The following is a 20519-nucleotide window of genomic DNA, read 5'->3' as shown; positions in this document are numbered from 1 at the left end:
AGAAGACTTCAATTTGCAGTTTTGGTCAAAAGCCCTTCAGCCTTTACAAATGAAGACAGGTCTTCCTGGGTTGGGCTAACTCCTTTGCTAGTTAAAAGCTTTCTATGTCTTTAAAAGGGGGCGGCACACTGTCAAATGGCCCCTAAAACATTGGCTGAATGTGCGTGAAGTTCCACCCACTTTCTGTGACGTCATGTGACCCGGCTTTTGATTGCCCGACTCAGACGTCAATCGTGGGGCGTGTGTCTTGCTGGGACACAGCTGAGGTCTGCGGAGCGGTCGGGTGTATTCTCCGCTGGCCCCCACGCCATCGAGGCCCCCGCCTCCCGACCCAACGGCGGAGCCAGCCAGCGGCTCCCGTGGCGCCCTCCCGCACCGGATCGCTCCTCGCTGGGGCGGGACCTGGCCCCACGGCTCCGGTCACTATGGTCAGTGTTCCTGGAAGGAAGCAGGGAAGGGGGAGCGGGAAGGGGGACGCGGTAGGCAGGATCGCTGCCAGGGCGCATGTGCACTCGCGATAGTGGGGGTCAGGCGCCAGGCTCAGTCCAAAGCGCGGGACCCCCAGCATTCTGACCCCTGGGAATACTGAGTCAGGACGGATGCTGGGGGTCCCTTCCCTCCTGGGAAGGCCCTATAACGCCTGAGACGTGCCCCGCCGTCCTCCGTGGACGTCCAGCACAGGAGACAGAGCTGGCACCCAGGTATCCTCCCTGGCGCGTTTTCTCACGTGTCCCCGAGGGCGCATCCCCGACGCAAGGTAGGCGCCCTTGACAAGAGAGGGGACAAGAAGGCTCCAGGGCTCAGGGTAGCCCTTTATTAAGTAGTCCCCCAGCGGACAGCTCATAGCCCCACCCACCCAAGGGCTCAGTCATCAGATACCCCCCTCCCAAGCCCCAGGAGTGGACCGAGGGGCTGCACAAGTGGCCAGGTCGCTGGATATTCTGTCTAGCACATCAACATAGGGTGTTTGGAGCTAGGACCCACATGGGAAGGCTGCCTCAAGTTGTGAGGCACGTGAATTAGGGGTCCAGGCAAAGCAAAATCTAGGGGAACCTCTGATACAGAGTCGTGTCTGAGCAGAAGGGTTCCAGAGACACTCTGAAGGCAGCCAAACCTGGGTCTTGGGCAAGTGGGGAAGCTGAAGGTCAGACTGCGAAGGGCTGGGACTGATGTGCTGGGCCTAGGACTTGAACCCAAGCCTCTGGATTCCCAGTCCAGTGCTCTATGTGTCACATCGGTCTGCCTTACAGGTTGTGGGGGAAGTGGGGCAGGCAATCTACAGGGGACTGGGTGTGATGGCTGCCTAAAACCCCTCAACCCTGAGTCCCCTGCTCCACGGAGGCTGTACAGTGTAAGGGCTGGTGGCCTTAGGGTGGCTTGGGGTCACACAGCCCTGAGTTCAGATCTCACCACCCTTGGAAAGCCAAGAGGCTTTTTTTGGTCCCTTTCCCCTCCCCCAGCACTGTTTTGCACATCTGTACAGTAGGCTGCTTTGAGGACCCTGTGAGGTGATGAGTGTGGGGCACTTGGTCCAGGTAGTTGGCCATGGCTTTTCCTGTGATAACAGAGTTCCTGAAAGGTGGTGTGCACAGGCGCAGGGTTCTTTGTGCTGGGCCACCTCCTTCACATGTCTGGCAGGGAAATGGGTCGCCCTGCAGGATGCTGCTGGGCTGGAGCATGGGTCACGCCTGGCCATGGTCTGGCACATTCTGGTGTGGCGTGGGCAACGAGGTCATGTAAGCTGAGGCTGCCCTGGACAAACCAGCCTGCTGCTGGGCTGTGGCAGGGGGCCTCTGGGGCATCTAGAAGCATCAGCTTCCTGCTTCTACCCAGTGCCCAAGGGTTTGCCTGGTTCAACTGTTCCTGGAAGGCGGCCCAGGTGTTTGTGCGTCATCCACTGGGGTGTGGCAGAAGCTGGGGTAATGATGGGTGTGGTCACTCGGAAGCTGGAGGCTGCTGTGCCTTCTGGCCACCTCTGGGTAGCTGAGAGCAGGGCAGGGGTGGTGGAGGCTGGGACCTGAACTTTTGGCTTTTGTGCTGCATGGTGAGGCCTCTGACTCCACCTTCCCATCTGTCCTGGACTCCCTACACCAGAAGTTAGAGGGCAGATGGATCAAAGGCACCACATCCTCACCCAGTCAGGAGCAGCTTGGGTGCCTTAGGGAGAAGGAGGTGGTTCACCTCCTAAATCGGATGTCTGCCTGGGAATCATGGGGCCGGGGCTGGGAGGAGGCTGTGCAGGGTCTGTTCTCTTCCAGTCACCCAGCATTTATATTGAGCTTCTACTGTTTGTCAGGCACTCTACTGAGCCTGGCCTGTGTGGCATGGATGGAGGTGTGTGTGTTGTGTGCAGAGGAGAATGTCCTTGAAAAATGCAGTGTCTTCTTTCCTTTCCCATTTCACTGGGCTAAGCTTATGGAAGGGTCCCAGGTAGAAGACAAAGAGCCCTTTACGAAGGCAGGGGCCAAGACAAGGACCAGGCCTGGGGCTGCCACTGGCAGGGACTGTAGGTAGTGACTGCAGGGCCTATAGGCTGTCATGCTCACTCACAATGCACTTAACATTCGGTGAATGAATGTGTACAGGAAGACCACAGAGCCCTTCTGCGCTCTGTTCTTCTGTCAAATAAGTGTAGGCAACCTCGTCAGTCCTGTGCTGGGCTCTAAGAAAGACAAGGGACCTGCCCTCTCTTAGAAGCCCACTGCCTGCTGGTCAAGACAGAGCTGAGAGCTGGACACAAGCAATTCCTGAGCTACTGGTCTTTCCATGAAAGATCTGACCAAGGGCTTTCAGAGCACAGCAGGAAGCTGGTGCATTCTGGCAGTGCAGGGAGTGTCAGGGAAGGCTTCACAAGAGGGTCTTTTGAATGGGTTTTAAAGCATGTATAGGATTGTTCAGGAAGAATTTGGGAAGACTGCATTACAGGCAGGATGAGACAGTGTGCTTAAAGGCCCGGAAACACAGTGAAGAGAGGGATATTCCATGAAAAGTGAGCAGCCCGTGTGGATGGATGTAGGGAACTGTATGGATGTGAGGTGAGTCTACAAAGGTAGGTGGGGTCAGAATGTGCTGTGAAAGGCTTCACATGCTGTACTGTGGAGTTTGGGTTTATTCTGCCAATGCTCTCTCCTGATTTACCTGGTAAGCAGCCTGCGCTGGCTGCTGTGGAAGGGTGGTGGGGGTGAGGGGGCTGGAGTGAGGCCAGGAGGTCAGTGGGGCAGGTGCTGTTGCAGCTCCCCTGGGGGCAGAGGGTGGCCACTCAGGCCAGACCCAGGAGCAGAGCAGATGGGGAAAGAGGAATGGAAGAGGACCCCGGGGTCTGATGTGAGCTCTGACCAGTTGGAGGGGCCTTTTGGGGAGCTGGGCACACCTGGAGAGGAGGCAGGGGTGGAACAAGAGAGCACTTAGAGGCACAGTCATTTGTTGGGATGGGCAGGCATCCTGGTGGCTGGTGGCTGTTTGAGGCTGGAGCTCCAGGGAGAGGTATGAGTGGGAGACAAAGATCTGAGAGTCCATAAGAAGGATGTTGTCTGAGTCCAGGCATCAAACTAGAGGGGGCCAGACCTGAGTTCAGGGTCTCTGCAGGGCCAGCTGATAACTGTGACCCAAGGGAGTGGTGGCCCAGATGCAGGGTCTTCTCTATTGCCTGTGCTGAACAGCAAAGGAGGAGCATGTGGGTGGCAGGCCAAGTAACAGCCTGCTGACGTCCACATCCTATTTCTCAGAACCTGTGAATAGGGTACCTCAAGTGCCAATAGGGACTTGGAGGGTATGATGAAGTTCAGGCCTCGAGATGGGGAGAGTGCCCTGAATTACCCAGGAGGGCCCAGGGATGTCATCACAGGGTCCTTATGAAGGGAGAGAGGCACGAGGGTCAGAGTGAGGAGGGCACGTGATCAGGGCAGGAAGGGATCGTGAGCCAAGGAGTGCTGCGAGCTGCTAGAACTGAACAAGGTAAGGAAATGGTTCTCCCCTAGGAGCTTCCAGAAACACAAGGTAAGTAAATTGTGTTACATGTGACCGAGTTTGTGTGCACTTGTTATAGTGCAATAGGGAACTAGCTCAGGACACTAGGTATCTCCTAAATCTTTGGCCTCCAAACAGTTTTGCTCACTCATCAATAAAAATGTTTGCTCATTCCATATATTTGCATATTATACATTATACCATGACATAGACATTTAAAAGGGCATTTCCTTCCAGCCCCTGCAGCATCCCACTGTGGAGAGCCCAGCCCCAGGCAGGCAGGCCCAGGGAAGCCCGGGGAGCCTCTGGAAGTGACAGGGTCCTGCTGAGGCGGGGTTGGCCGAGTTCGGAGCCCTGCCCTGCTGGCAGGTGAGCCTGGAGGCTTCGGCCTCTACTGTGAAGGAGTCGGTAGCATGAGGTCAGGCCACGCGGTGAGTTGTGGCTTCTGTGGGCTGGGCCTGGTTAATGAGACTGACTCAGCCCGGGGTCAGCCTGCCAGTGGAGCAGCGTCCAGCAGCCTGTCATTGTCCCCTGGGGCCCAGAGGGGGATGTGAACAGGCGCATCAAAGGCTATGCCAGAGGAGGCTTTGTACGCAGAGTCCTGAGGCTGAGGCCTGGCTGTTGAGGAGCGGACAGGAAGTGAAGTAGGGCACATGGGAGGGCCAGGTGCTGAGAGGGTGCAGAAAGGCGCCGGTCCATGGAACACCTTTTCTGTGCTGGGTGACCAGGGTCCAGGTGCCTGCCTGAGGCTGCCTCATCGTCAGAACTCAGGCAAATGGCCTGCTGCTGTGTGCCTCAGTTTCCATTTATAGAAGAGAGATATCGAGAGGCTTAGGTGAGATAATATACACAGCACCTGGCATACAGCAACTGCCCAGCAAAAGCAGCTTCCTTCACTCAATGAACAATTTCCGAGCCCCCACTGGGCATCAGACGCTGTTCCAGCATGTGGGGTGCACCCGTGAGCCTAAGTGACTGAGGGCCCTGTCCTTGGGGAGCTTCATTCTCCTAGCCTTTCACTTCCATGAGAGCCCAGGGAGGCTGGGTTCAAATCCGGAGTTGTACCTGTTCTAGGAGGGGTAGCTATCTTGGCTGGGGTCACATATCGGGTCAGGGGACAGGCCTTAAGAGCCTGTGGGACCGAGCTGCCAGAGCCCACTCCCAGCTTGCCCCTCCCCATCCCGCAGCTCCGGGTCTCCCCCACCACACCAGCTCTCCTGGGGGTACCTGGAATCCTCACACAGGGCGGGCACATGGGGTTCCCGTGCGGAGCGGGGCACACGGGGGCGGAGCTCTGCGTCACCCTGGCGCGGGGCCTCTCACTGGCTCTGCTTGGAGACTCTTCACCAGCAGCTGCCAGGGCCTCGGACTCATATGGCAGGATCCGTGGACTGGGATATAGGTGGAGGGGTTGGGGGAACCTGTTTTTTTGGTGGTCTCAGGCTGGAGGAACTCCTGGGGGCTACACAGGCAGGTTGTAGATGTGTAGAAAGTCTTTAGAGCCAAGTCAGAAGTGAGGAATTGGACTTTTCCTGCATTTGGAGAAGAGAATGTGAATCAGGGGTGGCGATCAGGTGCAGGTTCACAGGGCCATAGTAGGTGCTTCATGAGCCAATCCTAGGCTATAGGAGGAAACGGCCAAGGAAGACACATGGAGTCCAGACTCCCCGTGAGGACCCAAACCAGTCGGAACACCAGGCCCACGTTCGGGTGCATGAGGCTGGTTCCCAGGGTTGCTGGGGGAGAGCCAGTGATTGAAGAAATATCGGTTTTCTCTCTTTGATCAAGTTAACTTGCTGAAAGCTGTTTCCAAGCAGAGGTGTTATCTACCTGACTAAATTAATTGCATCTATTTGCAAACTAGCAATTAAAGGCTAAAAATCCTTTCTGGTGGCCTGATTAGGTCTGGCAGGACATTGTTAGGTGTGGCCCATCTGTTCTTTCTCCATAACATCCTGGAAATTTTCAGCCGTGGTTTTATAAAACAAACCACCAATTAGTCAGCCAAGGTCAAACCCAGAGCACTGTACCTGCTTTGTGGGCCAGTAAATTGAGGCTGTGCTCAGGCTCCCTGGAGTTTGAGGTTCTAGTTTTTCCAAGGGGTGTGAGCAGGACCGTGCTGGTGGGCAGAGGGGCAGGGACCACCTCCGGCTGACTTGGGTAGAGGCATGCCAGATGGGGACTTGAAGGTGCCAAGGTAGAAACCCACTTGCCCACCGGGGACTAAAGCAAAGGCACCAGGGACCACTAGGGGGCGCTAGAGCTAACCAAGGCTCTATCTCCTGGGCGTGGAGGAAGCTTGACCCAGGGGACATTTGTCAGGAGGGATAAAGCTTAAATAGTATTAAGTGAAGGAAAAAAAAACATGATATTTATAGAATAATACATATGCACATTTAAAACACATGCATATATAAAACTGTATTTTTAACAAGACAAATACATTCCACTGATATGAGGTCCCTAGGATAGGCAGATTCATAGAGACAGAAAGTAAAAGGGGGTTGTCAGGGGTTGGGGGGTGGGGAATGAGGAGTTAGTGTTTCAGTTGGGGATGATGAAAAAGTCCTGGCATGGATGGTGGAGATGGCTGCACAACAATGTACCTAATGCCACTGAACCACACACTTAAAAAAACGGTCTACAGAGGCATATTTCATACATATATTTCACCATAATTAAAAATAAGCAGGCAGCTATGTCAAAAGACATAGCATAGAGAGCAGCTGTGGGGTCAGGGAGATGGAGGGTTGGGAACAGGGCTCAGGGATGAAGGGGAAATGACTGTGTTAAATAGCATAGTCAACTCATAAAAAATGCCAAGTTTTACTACAATGGCAAGTGGAAAACTTAGATGCTTCCCTGGCATAAGGTGCATTTCCACTCCCTGACCCACTGTTAATATTCTCATTTTGACTGTTAATGGCGGTTTTCTACATCTGAAGTACTTACCTCTGCATATTCAAGATTAATTCATTAAACTCCTTTCCAGTCCATCCATATCGTCTCGGAATCTGCTAACTAGCATCGCCGATTTAGGCCCTTGTCCTCTCCCCCTGCCCACATTTTGTTGGTTTTGTTTGGGGCAGTTCAGACACAAGGGGTGTTCACACAGCTGTACTACTTCTTAATCCATTGTTTAAAAGCCCCAAGCTGCTGTTTTTAGTTGCCCATCTGTAACAATAAGACTTTTTGTGAGTGAAGCAAATAACGGGATTTTGGAATGAAGTACGTATGTGCGTGAGTGAGAAGGGTGTCCTGGAGCAGGTGCACTTTCTGTTAACTATTAACTGCTTGGCATCTTGCCATTTGTAATTCTGAAACTTACGAGATCCCATGGGTATTTGCTTTGTTAGCATCCAGTTTTGAGTACAAAATTAACTGTACACCAGCGATTGTTGTTTATTATCTCAATAATGTATATCTTCTGTGTTGAAAAGATTAAAACATGTAAACTTCCTATAAATATGCCCATGAATAGAGCCACTTATTTTAAGTCAAAAAAATGCAAATGAAAATGGAATACTTTTAAGTTCTGAGTCACAGGTTTGCTCACTCTGCAGAAAAGAGACTAGCAAAGCGGGAAGGAGTTAGAGTGTCGCTAGCAACCAGCCTTTTCCTTGGTGCAATTGGAAGTTTTAAAGAGATTGAAAAGAATAAGTTTCCCTCCAGATGTTGCCAATGTCTTTTAACAGCATGTCTGGATATCACCTTTAAATTGTCTCTCATTCAGCTGTGACAAGTGTCAGACTGGTGGGTGCTGTTAGGGAGCATGAGAGCTATGCTATCTGCCCGACCGGAGGAGCTGCAGGGCCAGAAGGGTGCGACCTGGCCTGATGGGGAGAAGGCCCCAGGCCGTCCTGCACACAGGGCTCCTTGGAGGTCTTGCAGCCTTGGTCCCTTGAGGGCTCCTGGACTCTGAGCTTTATCTGCCTCGCAGTTTGACTTGGTAGAGTTTCTGTGAGCTTCAGAGTCAGATCTGCCTTAAATCATTTCCTGGCACAAGCGAACAACACAAGTTGACTGGATGTAATAATTGTAAGTGGGGATTAAATGAGATAACAGAGTTATGCAAGCCTCTGTCCCAGAGCTTGGCACATAGTAGGTGCACAAAAATGGCATCTGTTGTTATTTCATACATCTTGGGCTTAAGATAGTAGCAGATAATCAAACTATCTTCCATGTGTTGACTTTCAACTTCATGGTCACAGGATGGCTACTGTAAGGTAGACATTGCATCTGCATTAAAGGAAGGAAGGAGGAGCAAAGAATAGGAAAGACATGCCCTCTGTTCCTTTTATCCGAAACCAAAAGCCTTCCCCAAAGCCCCCAGCAGACCTTTCATGGGCCCAGTTAACCCCAGTCACTTAGCTGCCAATAGCTGCGAGGGAGGCTTGGAAAATCCTTGAGGAGGACGTTACGGTTATCATGACTAAGCCCAGGCATTTTCTATCACGTTGCACAGAGTAAACAGGGATCCCTTCAGTAGGGAAGAATTGGGCAATGGCTGGTGGGAAAGCAGCCCACAGCATCTGTCCCAGGCAGCTGTTTGGTTCTTCCTCATGGTTTCGCCACTGCTCTGCCAGCGTGTCACTCTGGTGCCAGAGCAGAAGCAATGAAGTAACCTCAGGCTGACTTAATTTTGCAAAGAAGTGTGGGCATAGAATGGAAGCTTCCAGAAACAACCTAGAGTCCCTTCCTCCATGCACAAGCATTTGCATGCTCTCTTCCCTCTTTTAGAAACACTTTTCCTCCTGTTCTTTTTTGGGACAACCAATTCAACCTTTTCCACTCCTAGGCTTTCCTCTGGAAAGGTGCCATGATTCCCTAAATCCAGGGGAGGGCATGCTTGCGGCCATCAGAAAGGGATAAAATAAAGCGTGAGTTTAACGGATAGCCCAAGCCTGACTCAGATGGGATAGGGCAACCAGGAAGGCTTCATGGTAGAAGTGGCTTTTATTCAGTCATTTAACAAACAGCTCATCCTCTGCTCTGTTCCAGGCTCTGTGATGGGACCTGGGGAATCAGGTGAATGGAAGGTCTCAGACAGTCTGACAAGCTGTTCTATGCCAAGGGAAGCCTGTGTGGCTTTGGAGACTTTGATGGGTGAGGCATCCAGGCCCCCCAGAAATGCTCCTTCCCAGTCCCAAGTGCCGTTTAGTCCTAGATGCTGGGTACAGGAACTGGAGCTAAAGAAGCTCATTGCCAGACAGAAGTTTGGACAGTGAAGACAGGGGTAATCATAGAAGTCACTTACACCTCATTATATGATCCTGCGGCCCAGCTCTTTTGCTTTTGGTGGTGAGCTTTAGAGTAATCTCATCATCAACAATCCAGATACCTCTCTCCAGGTGGAAAGGGGTTTGTAACATCAGAGGCTCCCGTGTAAGCACTGTGGTATTGGGTTGAGGTCATTGTCTAGTCAGTGAGGAGGCTGAGAGGCCACCTGGGAAGGGCCCTCGTGGTCAGAGGCATAAAGTGAAAGTGATGAGCTCCAGTGAGAACTTTGAAAACATGATGGCGATGAACCGATGGAAAACTGGATTCCCACTTACACAGATCTCAATTAAGGTCAACCTGTCAGCTGTGTACGATGAGTAAGAACTGCCTCCTTGGGTTGTGTGCTGGTGCCAGGGCCATTTATTTTAAACCATAAACTACAAGTGGCTTTAGCACCAATGCCTCTTAGGTTATTTTCATGCTGAAATCAGAGCCATTGCTGGGGTAGGTTGGAGGCAGGGGTGCCTCTCCCCCTTGTCTGAGCCCTGAGTCTGGGTGGGAGAAGCATAAGGCAGAGGGGAGGCCAGGGAGTCAGCTACTGGAACAGAGCCATCTCTGCTCTTTCCCTGACCCTGGAGCTTCCCTCTGCCATTACCTGCCCCCTGCCAGATGAGGTCCTCTCAGTCCTCCAGAGGCCCTGACTCTGGTCCAGGAGTCTTATTACCTCTCTGGGTTGGAAGTGACCTAGATTCAGAGATGGACAGAAATACGAACTTTTACCAGTAGACTGTGCATCTGGCCAGGTGTTCTGACCTGTGAATTTCTAGCATGTAACTTTGTGCTTGGTGCAGACTAGATGTTCAAGAACTGGGGAGTGAATACATGAAGGAATGAATGAGAATGGCTGAGACTGGAAGGAGACAAAGGGACATGATATACACCATGATTAAGACTCATGAGGTTTGAGGTATTATATTCTATGAAATGATCAGTTTGGAGGTTACAAGATGACACGCCTGCAGGACCGGGCTGACCCTGACTACCTACCTGTCCGGGGAACATGGCGCCCAGCACACTGGAGGTGTCCTCACACATGCTTAGGTGGGAAGGTAACATTGACTATGTCTTGTAGCAGTTCAGAGGCTTTCTGCAAGGTGAGTCAGTTGCACTTGAAATTGTTACATCTTTCCTTCTTTTTCTCTTTCAGAGTGAAACATCTTTTAATTTAATATCAGAAAAATGTGACATTCTATCAATTCTTCGGGACCATCCTGAAAACAAGATTTACCAGAGGAAAATCCAGGTGAGGCAGAAGGCTGGAGGAGGGGATCCTAGATTCAGTAGGCTGGAGTTGGGAGCAGAGAAGGCAGAGAACAGCACTTTGAAGGCAATGAGACCTAGTATTTCGACCAGGTTCCGAAGCAAATTAAAGGGCTCCCAGAATATTTTGATGTTGGGCATTTGCCTTAGTGAGAAATCCTTTAGTTGCACAAGAAATAGTAATTTTTCAAAAAGCTAAGCACATCCTCAATGCTTTATTTACTCAGAGACCTCAGTACAACATTGCGAGGTAATCCACATTCTACAACTGAGGACACTGAGGCTCAGAAATTAAATGGCAGGCCCACATCCTGTAGCTAGTGCAAAGCTGAGCTGGGATATGGGCCAGGCAGCCTGATCTCACAAGCTGTACTCACAGCCTCTCTGCTCGGACATCTCTCAGGGGGGAAGCCCATTCCAGCCAGGCTACAGAGAAGGATGTGGGGACAGATCTGAGAACAGGGCAGTGGGAGGAGCTGGCGCACCCCCCACCCTCTCCGGGCAACAGGCAGGAGCAAGTGCTGGGCAGCAGACTCTGTCCCCTGGGGCCCTCTAGGGAGACAGGACAGGTTTTCCAGGGAACTTGTCCTTCCCCGCCTGCCGGCCTCAGGTGGGCCCCGTCAGCTCTGAGCCTTCTCATCGCCATGGTGGGAGCAGGGAACTCCCTGACCCCTTGAAATCATGCTCTGCTCTCTAAACGCTGCCTGTGGGCCCATGAGGCAGCAAGGGGACCCCACCCCAGGCCATCTCAGAACGAACAGACAGAACTGGAGTGAGGTGGCATGGGGAGGGCCACACCTTTTGCGAAACATCTGAAGGACTGGCCGGACTGCTCAGTTATGTCTAAGGAGGCCCTTCCTACCCACTCTGCAGACTCCTGGCCCAGTGCCTAGTCCCACCCCACCCGCCATGGCCTCTGCTCTCGCCTGCCACCCTGCCACCTACGCCATGCCTGCTCCTCTCAGCACCCTTCCTCCAAAAGCCTTCCTGGATCTCTGAAGTCTGGTGTAGAGGCCATTGCTCCCAGGCACCCCTGGTGCTTCCCCTTGTCCTCCTCCTGTCATCTCTGACTCTCCATCTTGCCTCATAGACTGCAGACTGCCTGACAGTGGCGCCTGCTCAGCACTCGGCTCACCGTTCAGTGCCTGCCACAAGGATGCAGTCAGCATGGTCCTATATTTGTGGGACGAATGGGAGTTGGGAGGCTGTGCAGGGGCAGGCAGTCTGCGAGGAGTGGGCGGGTGTCATCTGGGAGTGGTGGGGCCACAGCCCTCACAGGACAACATGAGGGGTGTTGTCCTTGCGGACGTCCAGCTTTCCTTCTCTGCCCCCCAGGAGCTCAGCAAAAGGTTCACCGCCATCCGCAAGACCAAGGGGGACGGGAACTGTTTCTACCGGGCCTTGGGCTACTCCTATTTGGAATCTTTGCTGGGAAAGAACAGAGAGATCCTCAGGTAAGTAGGGCTGGAGACCAGAGCTGGAGACTCTGAGGCTGTGTTATCTGCTTCTTTGGCCCTCAGTCTCCCTAAGGGCTTTTCCTGGGCGGACTGCCTGGCCCAGGGAGTGAGCTGGAGGGCTGCCCGGTAGTGGTGTTGATGTTGGGGGGATGCCTCACTGCCTGCTGTGGCTGGTGCCGGCAGCCCGTGACCTAACAGTTGCTTCCAGCCCTCTGGTCTGAGTTGGCCAGGAAGGTCACATTGAGAACATTATGGAGACTCACTCCAAGAAGAAAACAAACGTTCTGAACAATTTCAGCTGACCTTAATTTTGAGCGTGTCTCTCACAAGTTCCCAGGAGATGCTACCACTGCCGCTTGGGCCTCTGACCGACCACACTTTGAGTAGCAAGGAGCTAAGAGCCCTGCTTCTTGACCTTGGGGGTCTCAGAGCCCTTAGGAGACTTGATGAAGGCCACGGGCCTCCTTGTCAGAGCTGCCCACCCAGCCACACTGTGGGAACAGTGCAGAGGCTGAGGGGTGGTTGCAGAGCACTTGCGGCTAACCGTGGAGCCTCCTTTGCCAAGGCGGGCTTCCCCACAGTGGCATTCCTGACATTTGGGGTGAGCTCATTCTTGTAGGCTGTCCTGTGCATGGTGGGGTGTTTACTAGCACTCTTCACCTCCACCTACTAGATGCCAGGAGCACTGGCAATTAAAATGTCTCCAGACATTGCCAAATATTTCCTCCTGGGGAAAAAGTCAACCCTGGTTGAGAACTAGATTAAGCCATCATCTCCGATTCAAAATACAGATTCCCTCATGGGGGGATAGAAATAAGTCACCTGTTCTTATTCTGAATGAACCATTTATCTCGTTTCCTAAATGACAAACTGGCAGAGCGCCCCTTTTGACCGACAGTCAACTATCTCAAGTCACTCCCATCCTCCTCCTCCCCACAGTCCTGGCTCTGAGGTCAGACCTCATTCTCTGGCTTACTTACTATGTGATCTTGCGCAAGTGACTCAACCTCTCTGAGCCTGTTTCCACATCTGTGGGAGGTGGATAATTTCGCAGAGGTCAGGGGGTTGTCAATGAGGACTCAGCAAGGTGATGCTAGCAAAGCCCAGCCCCAGTGTCTCTGTGTCAGACCTCCTCACCCCTACCTGCCTCTGGGGCACCTTCCTTCCTGTAGTCATCACCTAACTGGGCATCACAGGCAGAACCTGTTGTCATCCCTGGGGATGCAGCAGTGAATGAGAGAGACAACACTCCCTACCTGTGGAAGTGAGTCCTGACAGGAGGAGATGGACAGTACATACAAGCAGTATTTAAATATGCCACATGCTGCTCAATGTTGTGAGAAGAAATCAGGCAGGGGAGGCGACTGAACTGACCAGGGCGAGAGGGATTGCAGTTGAAGTAGAGGTGAGAGGCAAGCCAGGCAGGTCAAGTAGGGCCTCATGGGCCTTTATAATAAGGACCTTAAATTTCAGCCTGAATGAGATGGAGTTGCAGAGGGTTTGAGCAGAGCATGGGGTCTGACCTGCTGGCTGCTGTGTGCAGGACAGACCCGGCAGGATCAGCACAGGACATGCTCGGGGACAGCCCCAGGGGAAGAGGCTGGTGACATGAACAGGTAGAGAGAAGTCAGATTCCCGTGGAGGTGGTGCTGAGAGGATTCACTCATGGCTCAGGCATGGTGTATGGCGCAAGTGGAGGGGAGTCAAGAATGACTGCCAGATGTGTGGCCCTGGGGCATTACCAGGACAGAGAAGCCGCTTGCTGCAAAGGGAAGCCAGGGAAGATGGGGAGCTCTGTTTGAGTAATGCTAAATCCAAAATGTCTGTAGCCATCTGAGCGGTGTGTCCGGTTGGCTGTTACCCCCATTTACAGTTGAGTAAGCTGACGCTTGGAAAGGATCAATGACTTGCCTGAGGTTACACTGAAGCCGAAGTGCAGCCCAGAGAGCCTGCACTGCAGTCCCGATGCTGCCTCGTGCCCGAGTCCTGGCCTGGGTGTTTGCCCCTGACTTGACTGGGCCTGTATGTCACTCATCTCTGTGTCCTCAGGGCCTGGCACAGGGCGGTCAGCAGTCATTAGAGAATAATGAATGTGGCACTGTGGTGAAGGTTCATGGGTGGGAGACCAGGAGGGGAAGTGGTGACTGGGCAGGAGAGCCGGGAGCAGACTGAACATCACAGCCTTGCAGGGACAGAGGGATGGAGGGTCCTCACAGTACCCTTCATGGAAGCTGCTTTAGGAGGCCTGTTTCCACTCACACACCCCACCCCTCTCCTCACCACCCCCTCTCCTGCTACAAAGCACCTAAGCCTTCCCAGGCCTTTCTGGGTCCTCACTGGAGTCTGGTCTCCCTTCCCAGGGGACAGGCTGCAGTTCTATCTCGGCCAGCTGGTCCCCTAGAGCCCCTCCACTTGGTCGTTCTTGCATAGGACGCATCCCTCCCTCCATGGACCACTTGGTCTATACCTTGTCTTTGCTGCTAAACTGTGTTCTGAGACCACGGGCTGGGTGGAGTCCCCACCGTGCCCCCCAAGAGTATCAGGATGGGTGCCAGAATGGGGCCGTGCCATTAGTGGGTCTGCAGTGGGAGAGGGAAGATCCAATACTGACAAAGCAAGGGCCATTGACCAGGTCTTGAAGGTCAGGCAGTGCTGGCAAAGGTTTACTGGTCAGGGGGCAGGAGGCCTGATTGGTGGTGGCAGTTTGTTTCTGGGGTGTTAGTATTCCTGTCCTAATTGAAGGTAGAAGAGTCCTTCACTTGCTGGTGACATCCGCCTTCTCGGGTGGGGGCAGCGGCTCGGAGTGGGACGGTGCTGTTCAGCACAGCAGCGCTCCCTGTCAGCGTTTCCCATAAGCACCAGTCTGCCCCCCTTTAGGTTCAAAGAACATGTCCTGCAGACCCCAAATGACCTTCTGGCTGCCGGCTTTGAAGAGCACAAGTTCCGAAACTTCTTTAATGCTGTGAGTTAATGTGGGCACAACATCTGAGGGACAGGTCCCTCCAGGCTGGCAGAGCACACAGGAATGGCACTGGTCAGAGCCCCCTCACAGCCAGGGGCTCTTGTGCCTGTGCCCCTCTGGCTCCTCCCAATGGGGGAAGGACTGAGGGCTGCTTCCTGCCTCTGTGCAGACAGGGAGCCCAGGGCCCCACCCTCCCTCTGGGAGGAAGCACCTGTGAGGCAGTACCTCAGGCTGCAAACCGTTGTTGGCCTCCTTCACCCCGTTCCCTCTCCACCCCACTGCCCGGGTCTCATTAGCATAGGGGTTGGGGTTGGAGGACTGTTTCCAGTGGAGGGAGACCCTAACTACTGTTCCCTGGACAGAACTCCAGGCTAAGGTGGTCACTGTGAAGGATTTGAAGCATTACTTAGCTCTGGGGAGATGTGATTTGGGGACCTCCACTTGAGGAATTAACATGAATGTGCATGTGGAGGTAGTCCTGTGGAGGGCAGGTGGGCGGCGGACTCTGCCTGCGCCTCCCCAGCTGACAGCCAGTGGGGTGCAGTTTTACAGTGTGGTCGAGCTGGTGGAGGAGGATGGCTCCGTGTCCAGCCTGCTGAAAGTGTTCAATGACCAGAGCTCCTCGGACTGTATCGTGCAGTTCTTGCGCCTGCTCACCTCCGCCTTCATCAAGAACCACGCAGACTTCTTCAGACACTTCATCGATGAGGAGATGGACATCAAGGACTTCTGCACTCATGTAGGTCCTGGGGGGTCTCAGGCTTTGGAGACCAGTCCCCAGCCCCCAGTTCTGCCCTCATCCTGCTCCCCTTGGGAGACCAGCAGCAGCATTCCCAGCCAGGGACCTTGACTGCTGTCTCCATTTGTAATTCAAAAAGCATGGGACTAGCAAGCTGGGAACAGGTCTTGCTTGAGCTGCCCAAACTGTATGGCTCTGGGAGAGTCACTTTCCTGCAGTGGACCTCAGAGTTCCCATGTGAAAATGAGGGCATGGTACTGTACTGTCCACAGAGTGGCAGAGTACTAGCTCTAGAGCCCCATTTGCCCCAAGATGTGTTGTTTATGAGATAATGGTATTTACCTGAAAGAGAGCTAAGGAATTTGTGACTAGAAAGTCCAAGTGGAAAAATTCCTTAATCAACCACAGGGTCTGGAATCAAGACCTAGATGTAAGCTTTGCAATTCTGGTTGATTCCTAGATGTCACTTCTTCCCTGAGCCTCTGTTTCCTCCTCTGTAAAATGGGGATGTCAGTACCTACCTCATAGGTTGTTATGAAGATTATTTACCCCCACAGAGGCTTTGACCCAGGACCACAGAGGCTTTGGCTTAGGGTTGGAATTCTCACCTGTTTTCTTGCAGGCCTCCTTCCTAAACTGGCTTTGTATTTTCATCGTGGTCTTTGCAGGAAGTGGAGCCCATGGCCATGGAATGTGACCACATCCAGATCACAGCCTTGTCTCAGGCACTAAATATTGCCCTGCAGGTGGAGTACGTTGATGAGCTGGATACAGCCCTAAACCACCACGTGTTCCCTGAGGCTGCCATCCCTTCCGTTTACCTGCTTTATAAAACATCACACTACAACATCCTTTATGCAACTGATAAACGCTGATTAAGTTTAGACGATGCAGTGGAGCCTGTCACCTAACAGGACTGCATTCTGAATGGAACATTTGGCTTTTCAATTCTTTAAGCTATTTAGACTGTAATTATAAAACGTACAGCCTCCTGGGCACAATCGCTGGGAATGAGGCTATCCACTATGGACCGTGGAAACTTAGCAGTATTTTTAGTATTTATTTTCGTGGGGACCAAATACTTTCCTACTCTGGGTAGGAAGCGAGGACCCCTGGCTCTGTTCCCAGTTCCCTGGGAGGCCTGTAGATCACCTTTCCCCTTTGGGCCTGTTTCTTCATCTGGAGGAGATTCCTGCCAGTGTTGACATTCTATTGTGTAAAAAAGAGGTCCTCTGTTTTTTCACCGGGGGTAGTACCTCTCTGTAGGTACTCATTCTTGAGAGAGGCAGGCCAAGTCATCCTCATGGTCTTGCTCTTGGCTTCCCTCCTTTTTCTTTTTTTTTCTTTATTAAGGTATGATTGATATACACTCTTATGAAGGTTTCACATGAAAAAACAATGTGGTTACTAGATTTACCCATATTATCAAGTCCCCACCCGCACCCCAGTGCAGCTTCCCCCGCTTTTTCTCTCACAAAACCACTGGCCAAATCCAAAGGGAAAAGCTCAAGGTCAACTGACGTACAAGTTCTATAAAAACAACAGCAAGTCCAAATCAGCTGTTGGACTGGACTTCGGTGGATGGCTGACTGAAGCACTGGCCAGTCGAAGTCAACTTGAATGCAAGGGCCTCAGTGTGGTTTCAAATATCCATGGTGGGAGTGTTTTCTTATCCCCAGTTTAAGGAAGAAAAAGACTTTTATGCCAAAGTCTAGAAAGGGGCCTTCAGCCTTCAGCATGAAGCTCAAGGTCTTGGAGCCCCCGCTACCTCTCTCAGGGCCAGGACTGCCTGCCTTTCAAAGGGCAGCCCTTTCAGGATTCTGCCACCAGCCCCAGGACAGAGGCTTGAGAAAGACTAGGGTCTGGGACCGGGAAGCTGTCTCATCATCCCAAACATATCCTGGAAGGAGAAAGTAGATACTCAGCCAAGTGGAGACCCTAGCACATGCGGCCATAGACTCCAGCTGAGCACCACAAACAAGCTTTGCAGGGTTATCTTTGGCTTCCTCCCCCTCTTCCCCTTTTGCTTGGTTTATGGCTGGTGAGAGGTTAGGCGGGAAGGAAGAGAGACAAGCTAAGGGAACTCGCAGTGGGGGAGATTCCCACTTTAGAAACTGCCTGGCAGCCAAGAGCCCTGGTTGGCAACCCCCTTGCTCATCCACCTGGACATGCCACTTAGTAACTTCCCCACCTTGCTGCCTCAGGACCTCCAAGAGCCCTACCGGGCTGGGGCACTGCGCTCTTCGTCTGCGGAAGGAAATGGAGAATGCAGGGGTGTGGAACCCTCTGGGGGTACTTCTTAATCAAAGGACTTCTCACAGGCTCCATTCTACAGGGATTTATAAGAACCTTTTGGTGCTGTGATACAAGTCTGCCGACAGCCAGACTACAGGCTGTGCATGAGGACTGGGTAGTGGACTGTTCCGAGTCCCTGCATACAAACATCAGGTTTGTACTCTCTTCTACCTTTGTGAAGACAGATGTCAGGGTGCTTCAATTCCAGGCAGGGACCCAGGTTCCCATACTGCCCTCAGCTGGAATTTGAAACCAATGTTCAAACAAAGTGATTATGTCACTTTTCCACAGGAATGCAAACCTGACCTTGCCCTCTGAATTGGTGCAGGTCCCACACTGCTCTAGGTCAGAGTGCTAGGTTCTCTGCCAAGTGCCCTGGAAGACTGGGGAAACATGTCACATGATTTCTGAGTATCAGGATCCCCGTTTCCAAACAAAGGGTGTGAATACATGGTGCCCAGTTAAACACCCTTGGCCGCTCCACGAGGCTGTGAGCTGGGCCCCAAGCCCCCAGTCGAGCTCTCAAGCACAGTATAAGCAGCACTGGCCGCCATTTTTCTGCCAATGTGGCTTGAGTGGCGCTTACAAAAGCAGAGCCTTTTCTTTGGCATACTGGCTGAGGAAATTCCTTCTTGAGACCTGCCTATGCTGTGTTTCCAGGCCTGAGAGCCTGCTGGTGATCCTACGGGGCTTCCTCCCAGGAGAGATGCCATTAGTTTAGAACCAGAATGCCCGAGACAGACAGGCCAAGTCATTCTCATGACCTTGCTCTTGGCTAAACCGTTGGCCGAATCCAAGCCACTCTCTCTTCCCTTCACACCCGCCCTCAGATCTTTTCTGCAGGAAAGCACTGTGGAGAAAAAGGAGCATCAGAATTCCATGAAATTTGTCGTAACTTGCTCAGACCATCATCCATAGAAATGACCTTAGTGCAGCAGCCACACTTCCTGCATTATTCTCCGCCCCACCCCATAAAGCCACTGCTTTCCAGAGCAAAACCTAACAGGAAAGTTGCTCAGAAAGTGTCTTTGTACTGCACATTTCCTTCTTTCCAGAGACACTTAGCAACAAAACGTGCAGCTGTCCTTGCGTTTGACTGGGTTCCTATTTTAAGCACAAAGGGGCTCTGGAGCCAGACTGCCTGGGTTCAAATCTCATCTTTGTCATTTAATAGTTATGTGATCTTGGCAAGTCAGTTCACCTCTCTGAGCCCCATTTCCCACATCAGTGAAATGGAGACAATACCTGAACATCACAGGATTATTGGTTTAAAGTGGAAGGAGATTATGCGTATGAAAACCACCATAAGACCTGACACATGGCACGTGTTCTACAAGGGGGATGGCCCACACCCTAGCCTTCCCTACGGGAGGCAGCAGAACACTGAGAGATGGAGAACACACCTCTGGCAGTGGCACTGTGGGTTCCTGAACAGTGGGAAGTGTGGGGTACCATTAGATAAAATCTAAGAACCAAACATTCCCATGCTGACCAGAAATGGGGGGTGGAGGAGCTGTGGCTGCTTAGGGGACCCCAGGTCTTGTGGAATGTGGGCCAGGCCCTCCAGCTTCTCCAGGCAGTTGGCAAAAACATTTTCGTAGCATTAAAATGATTTCCTAACAACCTGTGTCTGGCTTCTTAATCCCTGACACCTGGTGTGCACAAGAGCCACCCTCCTCCTCTGTGGGGCTTACAGCTATGAGTGGGGCGGCCAGGGAGAGGGGGTGCCTTGTTCAGTGAAAGATCCAGACACTCAGGGAAGTTCTGCCCCGGGCTAGAGGCACCGAAGGAACCACAGGCCTCACCAAAGCTTCACCTCATCAGCTCAGAGAGCAGACCTGCCCAAGAGGCTGGTCTTTCTTTTAAAACCTACCTCTCTGATATTACCCCACGAGAGAAGAAAAAGAACCTGCTGTTAGAGGACAAGAGCAGGGTGTCAGTGGACACTGGCGGATCTGTCTAGCCTGCAACAAGTGGCCTCAGACCTCATGATCACGACTCAAGTACTGCTAAGGGACCTGAGCCTGCTTAAACTTCCAGTCCATCATCTGAAAAATGAGGAGTCCCCTGCCATCCTCTGAAAGCTGTCACTCAGAAGCTGACCTCACAGACCAGGGCTGTTTTCATTTGCATTTTCCTCTCCGGGTTACTGGTGACATTCTTTGGCAACACTGCTCTTTCAAGACCAAAGCAGTTTTTCTGAATTTGCCCCTGGCCTCCAAGTAAATACCTAGGGTTCTAATCCCAGCTCTGCCACTTGGCTGCTGTGTAATCCTGAGCTAGTCTTAAGCACTTCATGCCAGCTTTCTCAGCTGTAAAAGAGGGTTGTAAGACTTATGTCTCCTTGCCTTGACAGAAACTAAGTAAGGTACATACAGTGTCTGGCACATGGTTAACACAACACTCAGTTATACCTGAATCTGAGTTTAGTCCAACTATCCTGCTGCAGTCACCCAGAGGGGTGGAGGGAATGCTGCTGCCATGCCGCCAACTATCAGGCCGAGGGAACACCTGTTTAGAAGACCATTATTTAGCTGTGCAGAAACCTGTGCTTCTCCCA

At 52.3% G+C, this 20519-nt stretch overlaps 1 protein-coding gene across 1 annotated transcript; it reads left to right on the top strand.

The window, feature by feature from the left end:
• Window positions 1–232: 232 nt before the first annotated feature.
• On the top strand, window positions 233–19582 carry OTUB2 (OTU deubiquitinase, ubiquitin aldehyde binding 2). The gene is made up of 6 exons (XM_017676795.3): window positions 233–428; window positions 10394–10489; window positions 11842–11960; window positions 14841–14925; window positions 15470–15664; window positions 16333–19582. Exons 1-6 carry the CDS (start codon window positions 426–428, stop codon window positions 16537–16539), a joined length of 705 nt encoding a protein of 234 aa, XP_017532284.2. The 5' UTR covers window positions 233–425; the 3' UTR covers window positions 16540–19582.
• The last annotated feature ends 937 nt before the right edge of the window (window positions 19583–20519 follow it).

This window comes from Manis javanica, chromosome 8 (assembly GCF_040802235.1).
Source record: "Manis javanica isolate MJ-LG chromosome 8, MJ_LKY, whole genome shotgun sequence".
In the NCBI taxonomy this organism is placed as follows: Eukaryota; Metazoa; Chordata; class Mammalia; order Pholidota; family Manidae; genus Manis; species Manis javanica.
This window is presented reverse-complemented; position numbering and strand designations above follow the sequence as displayed.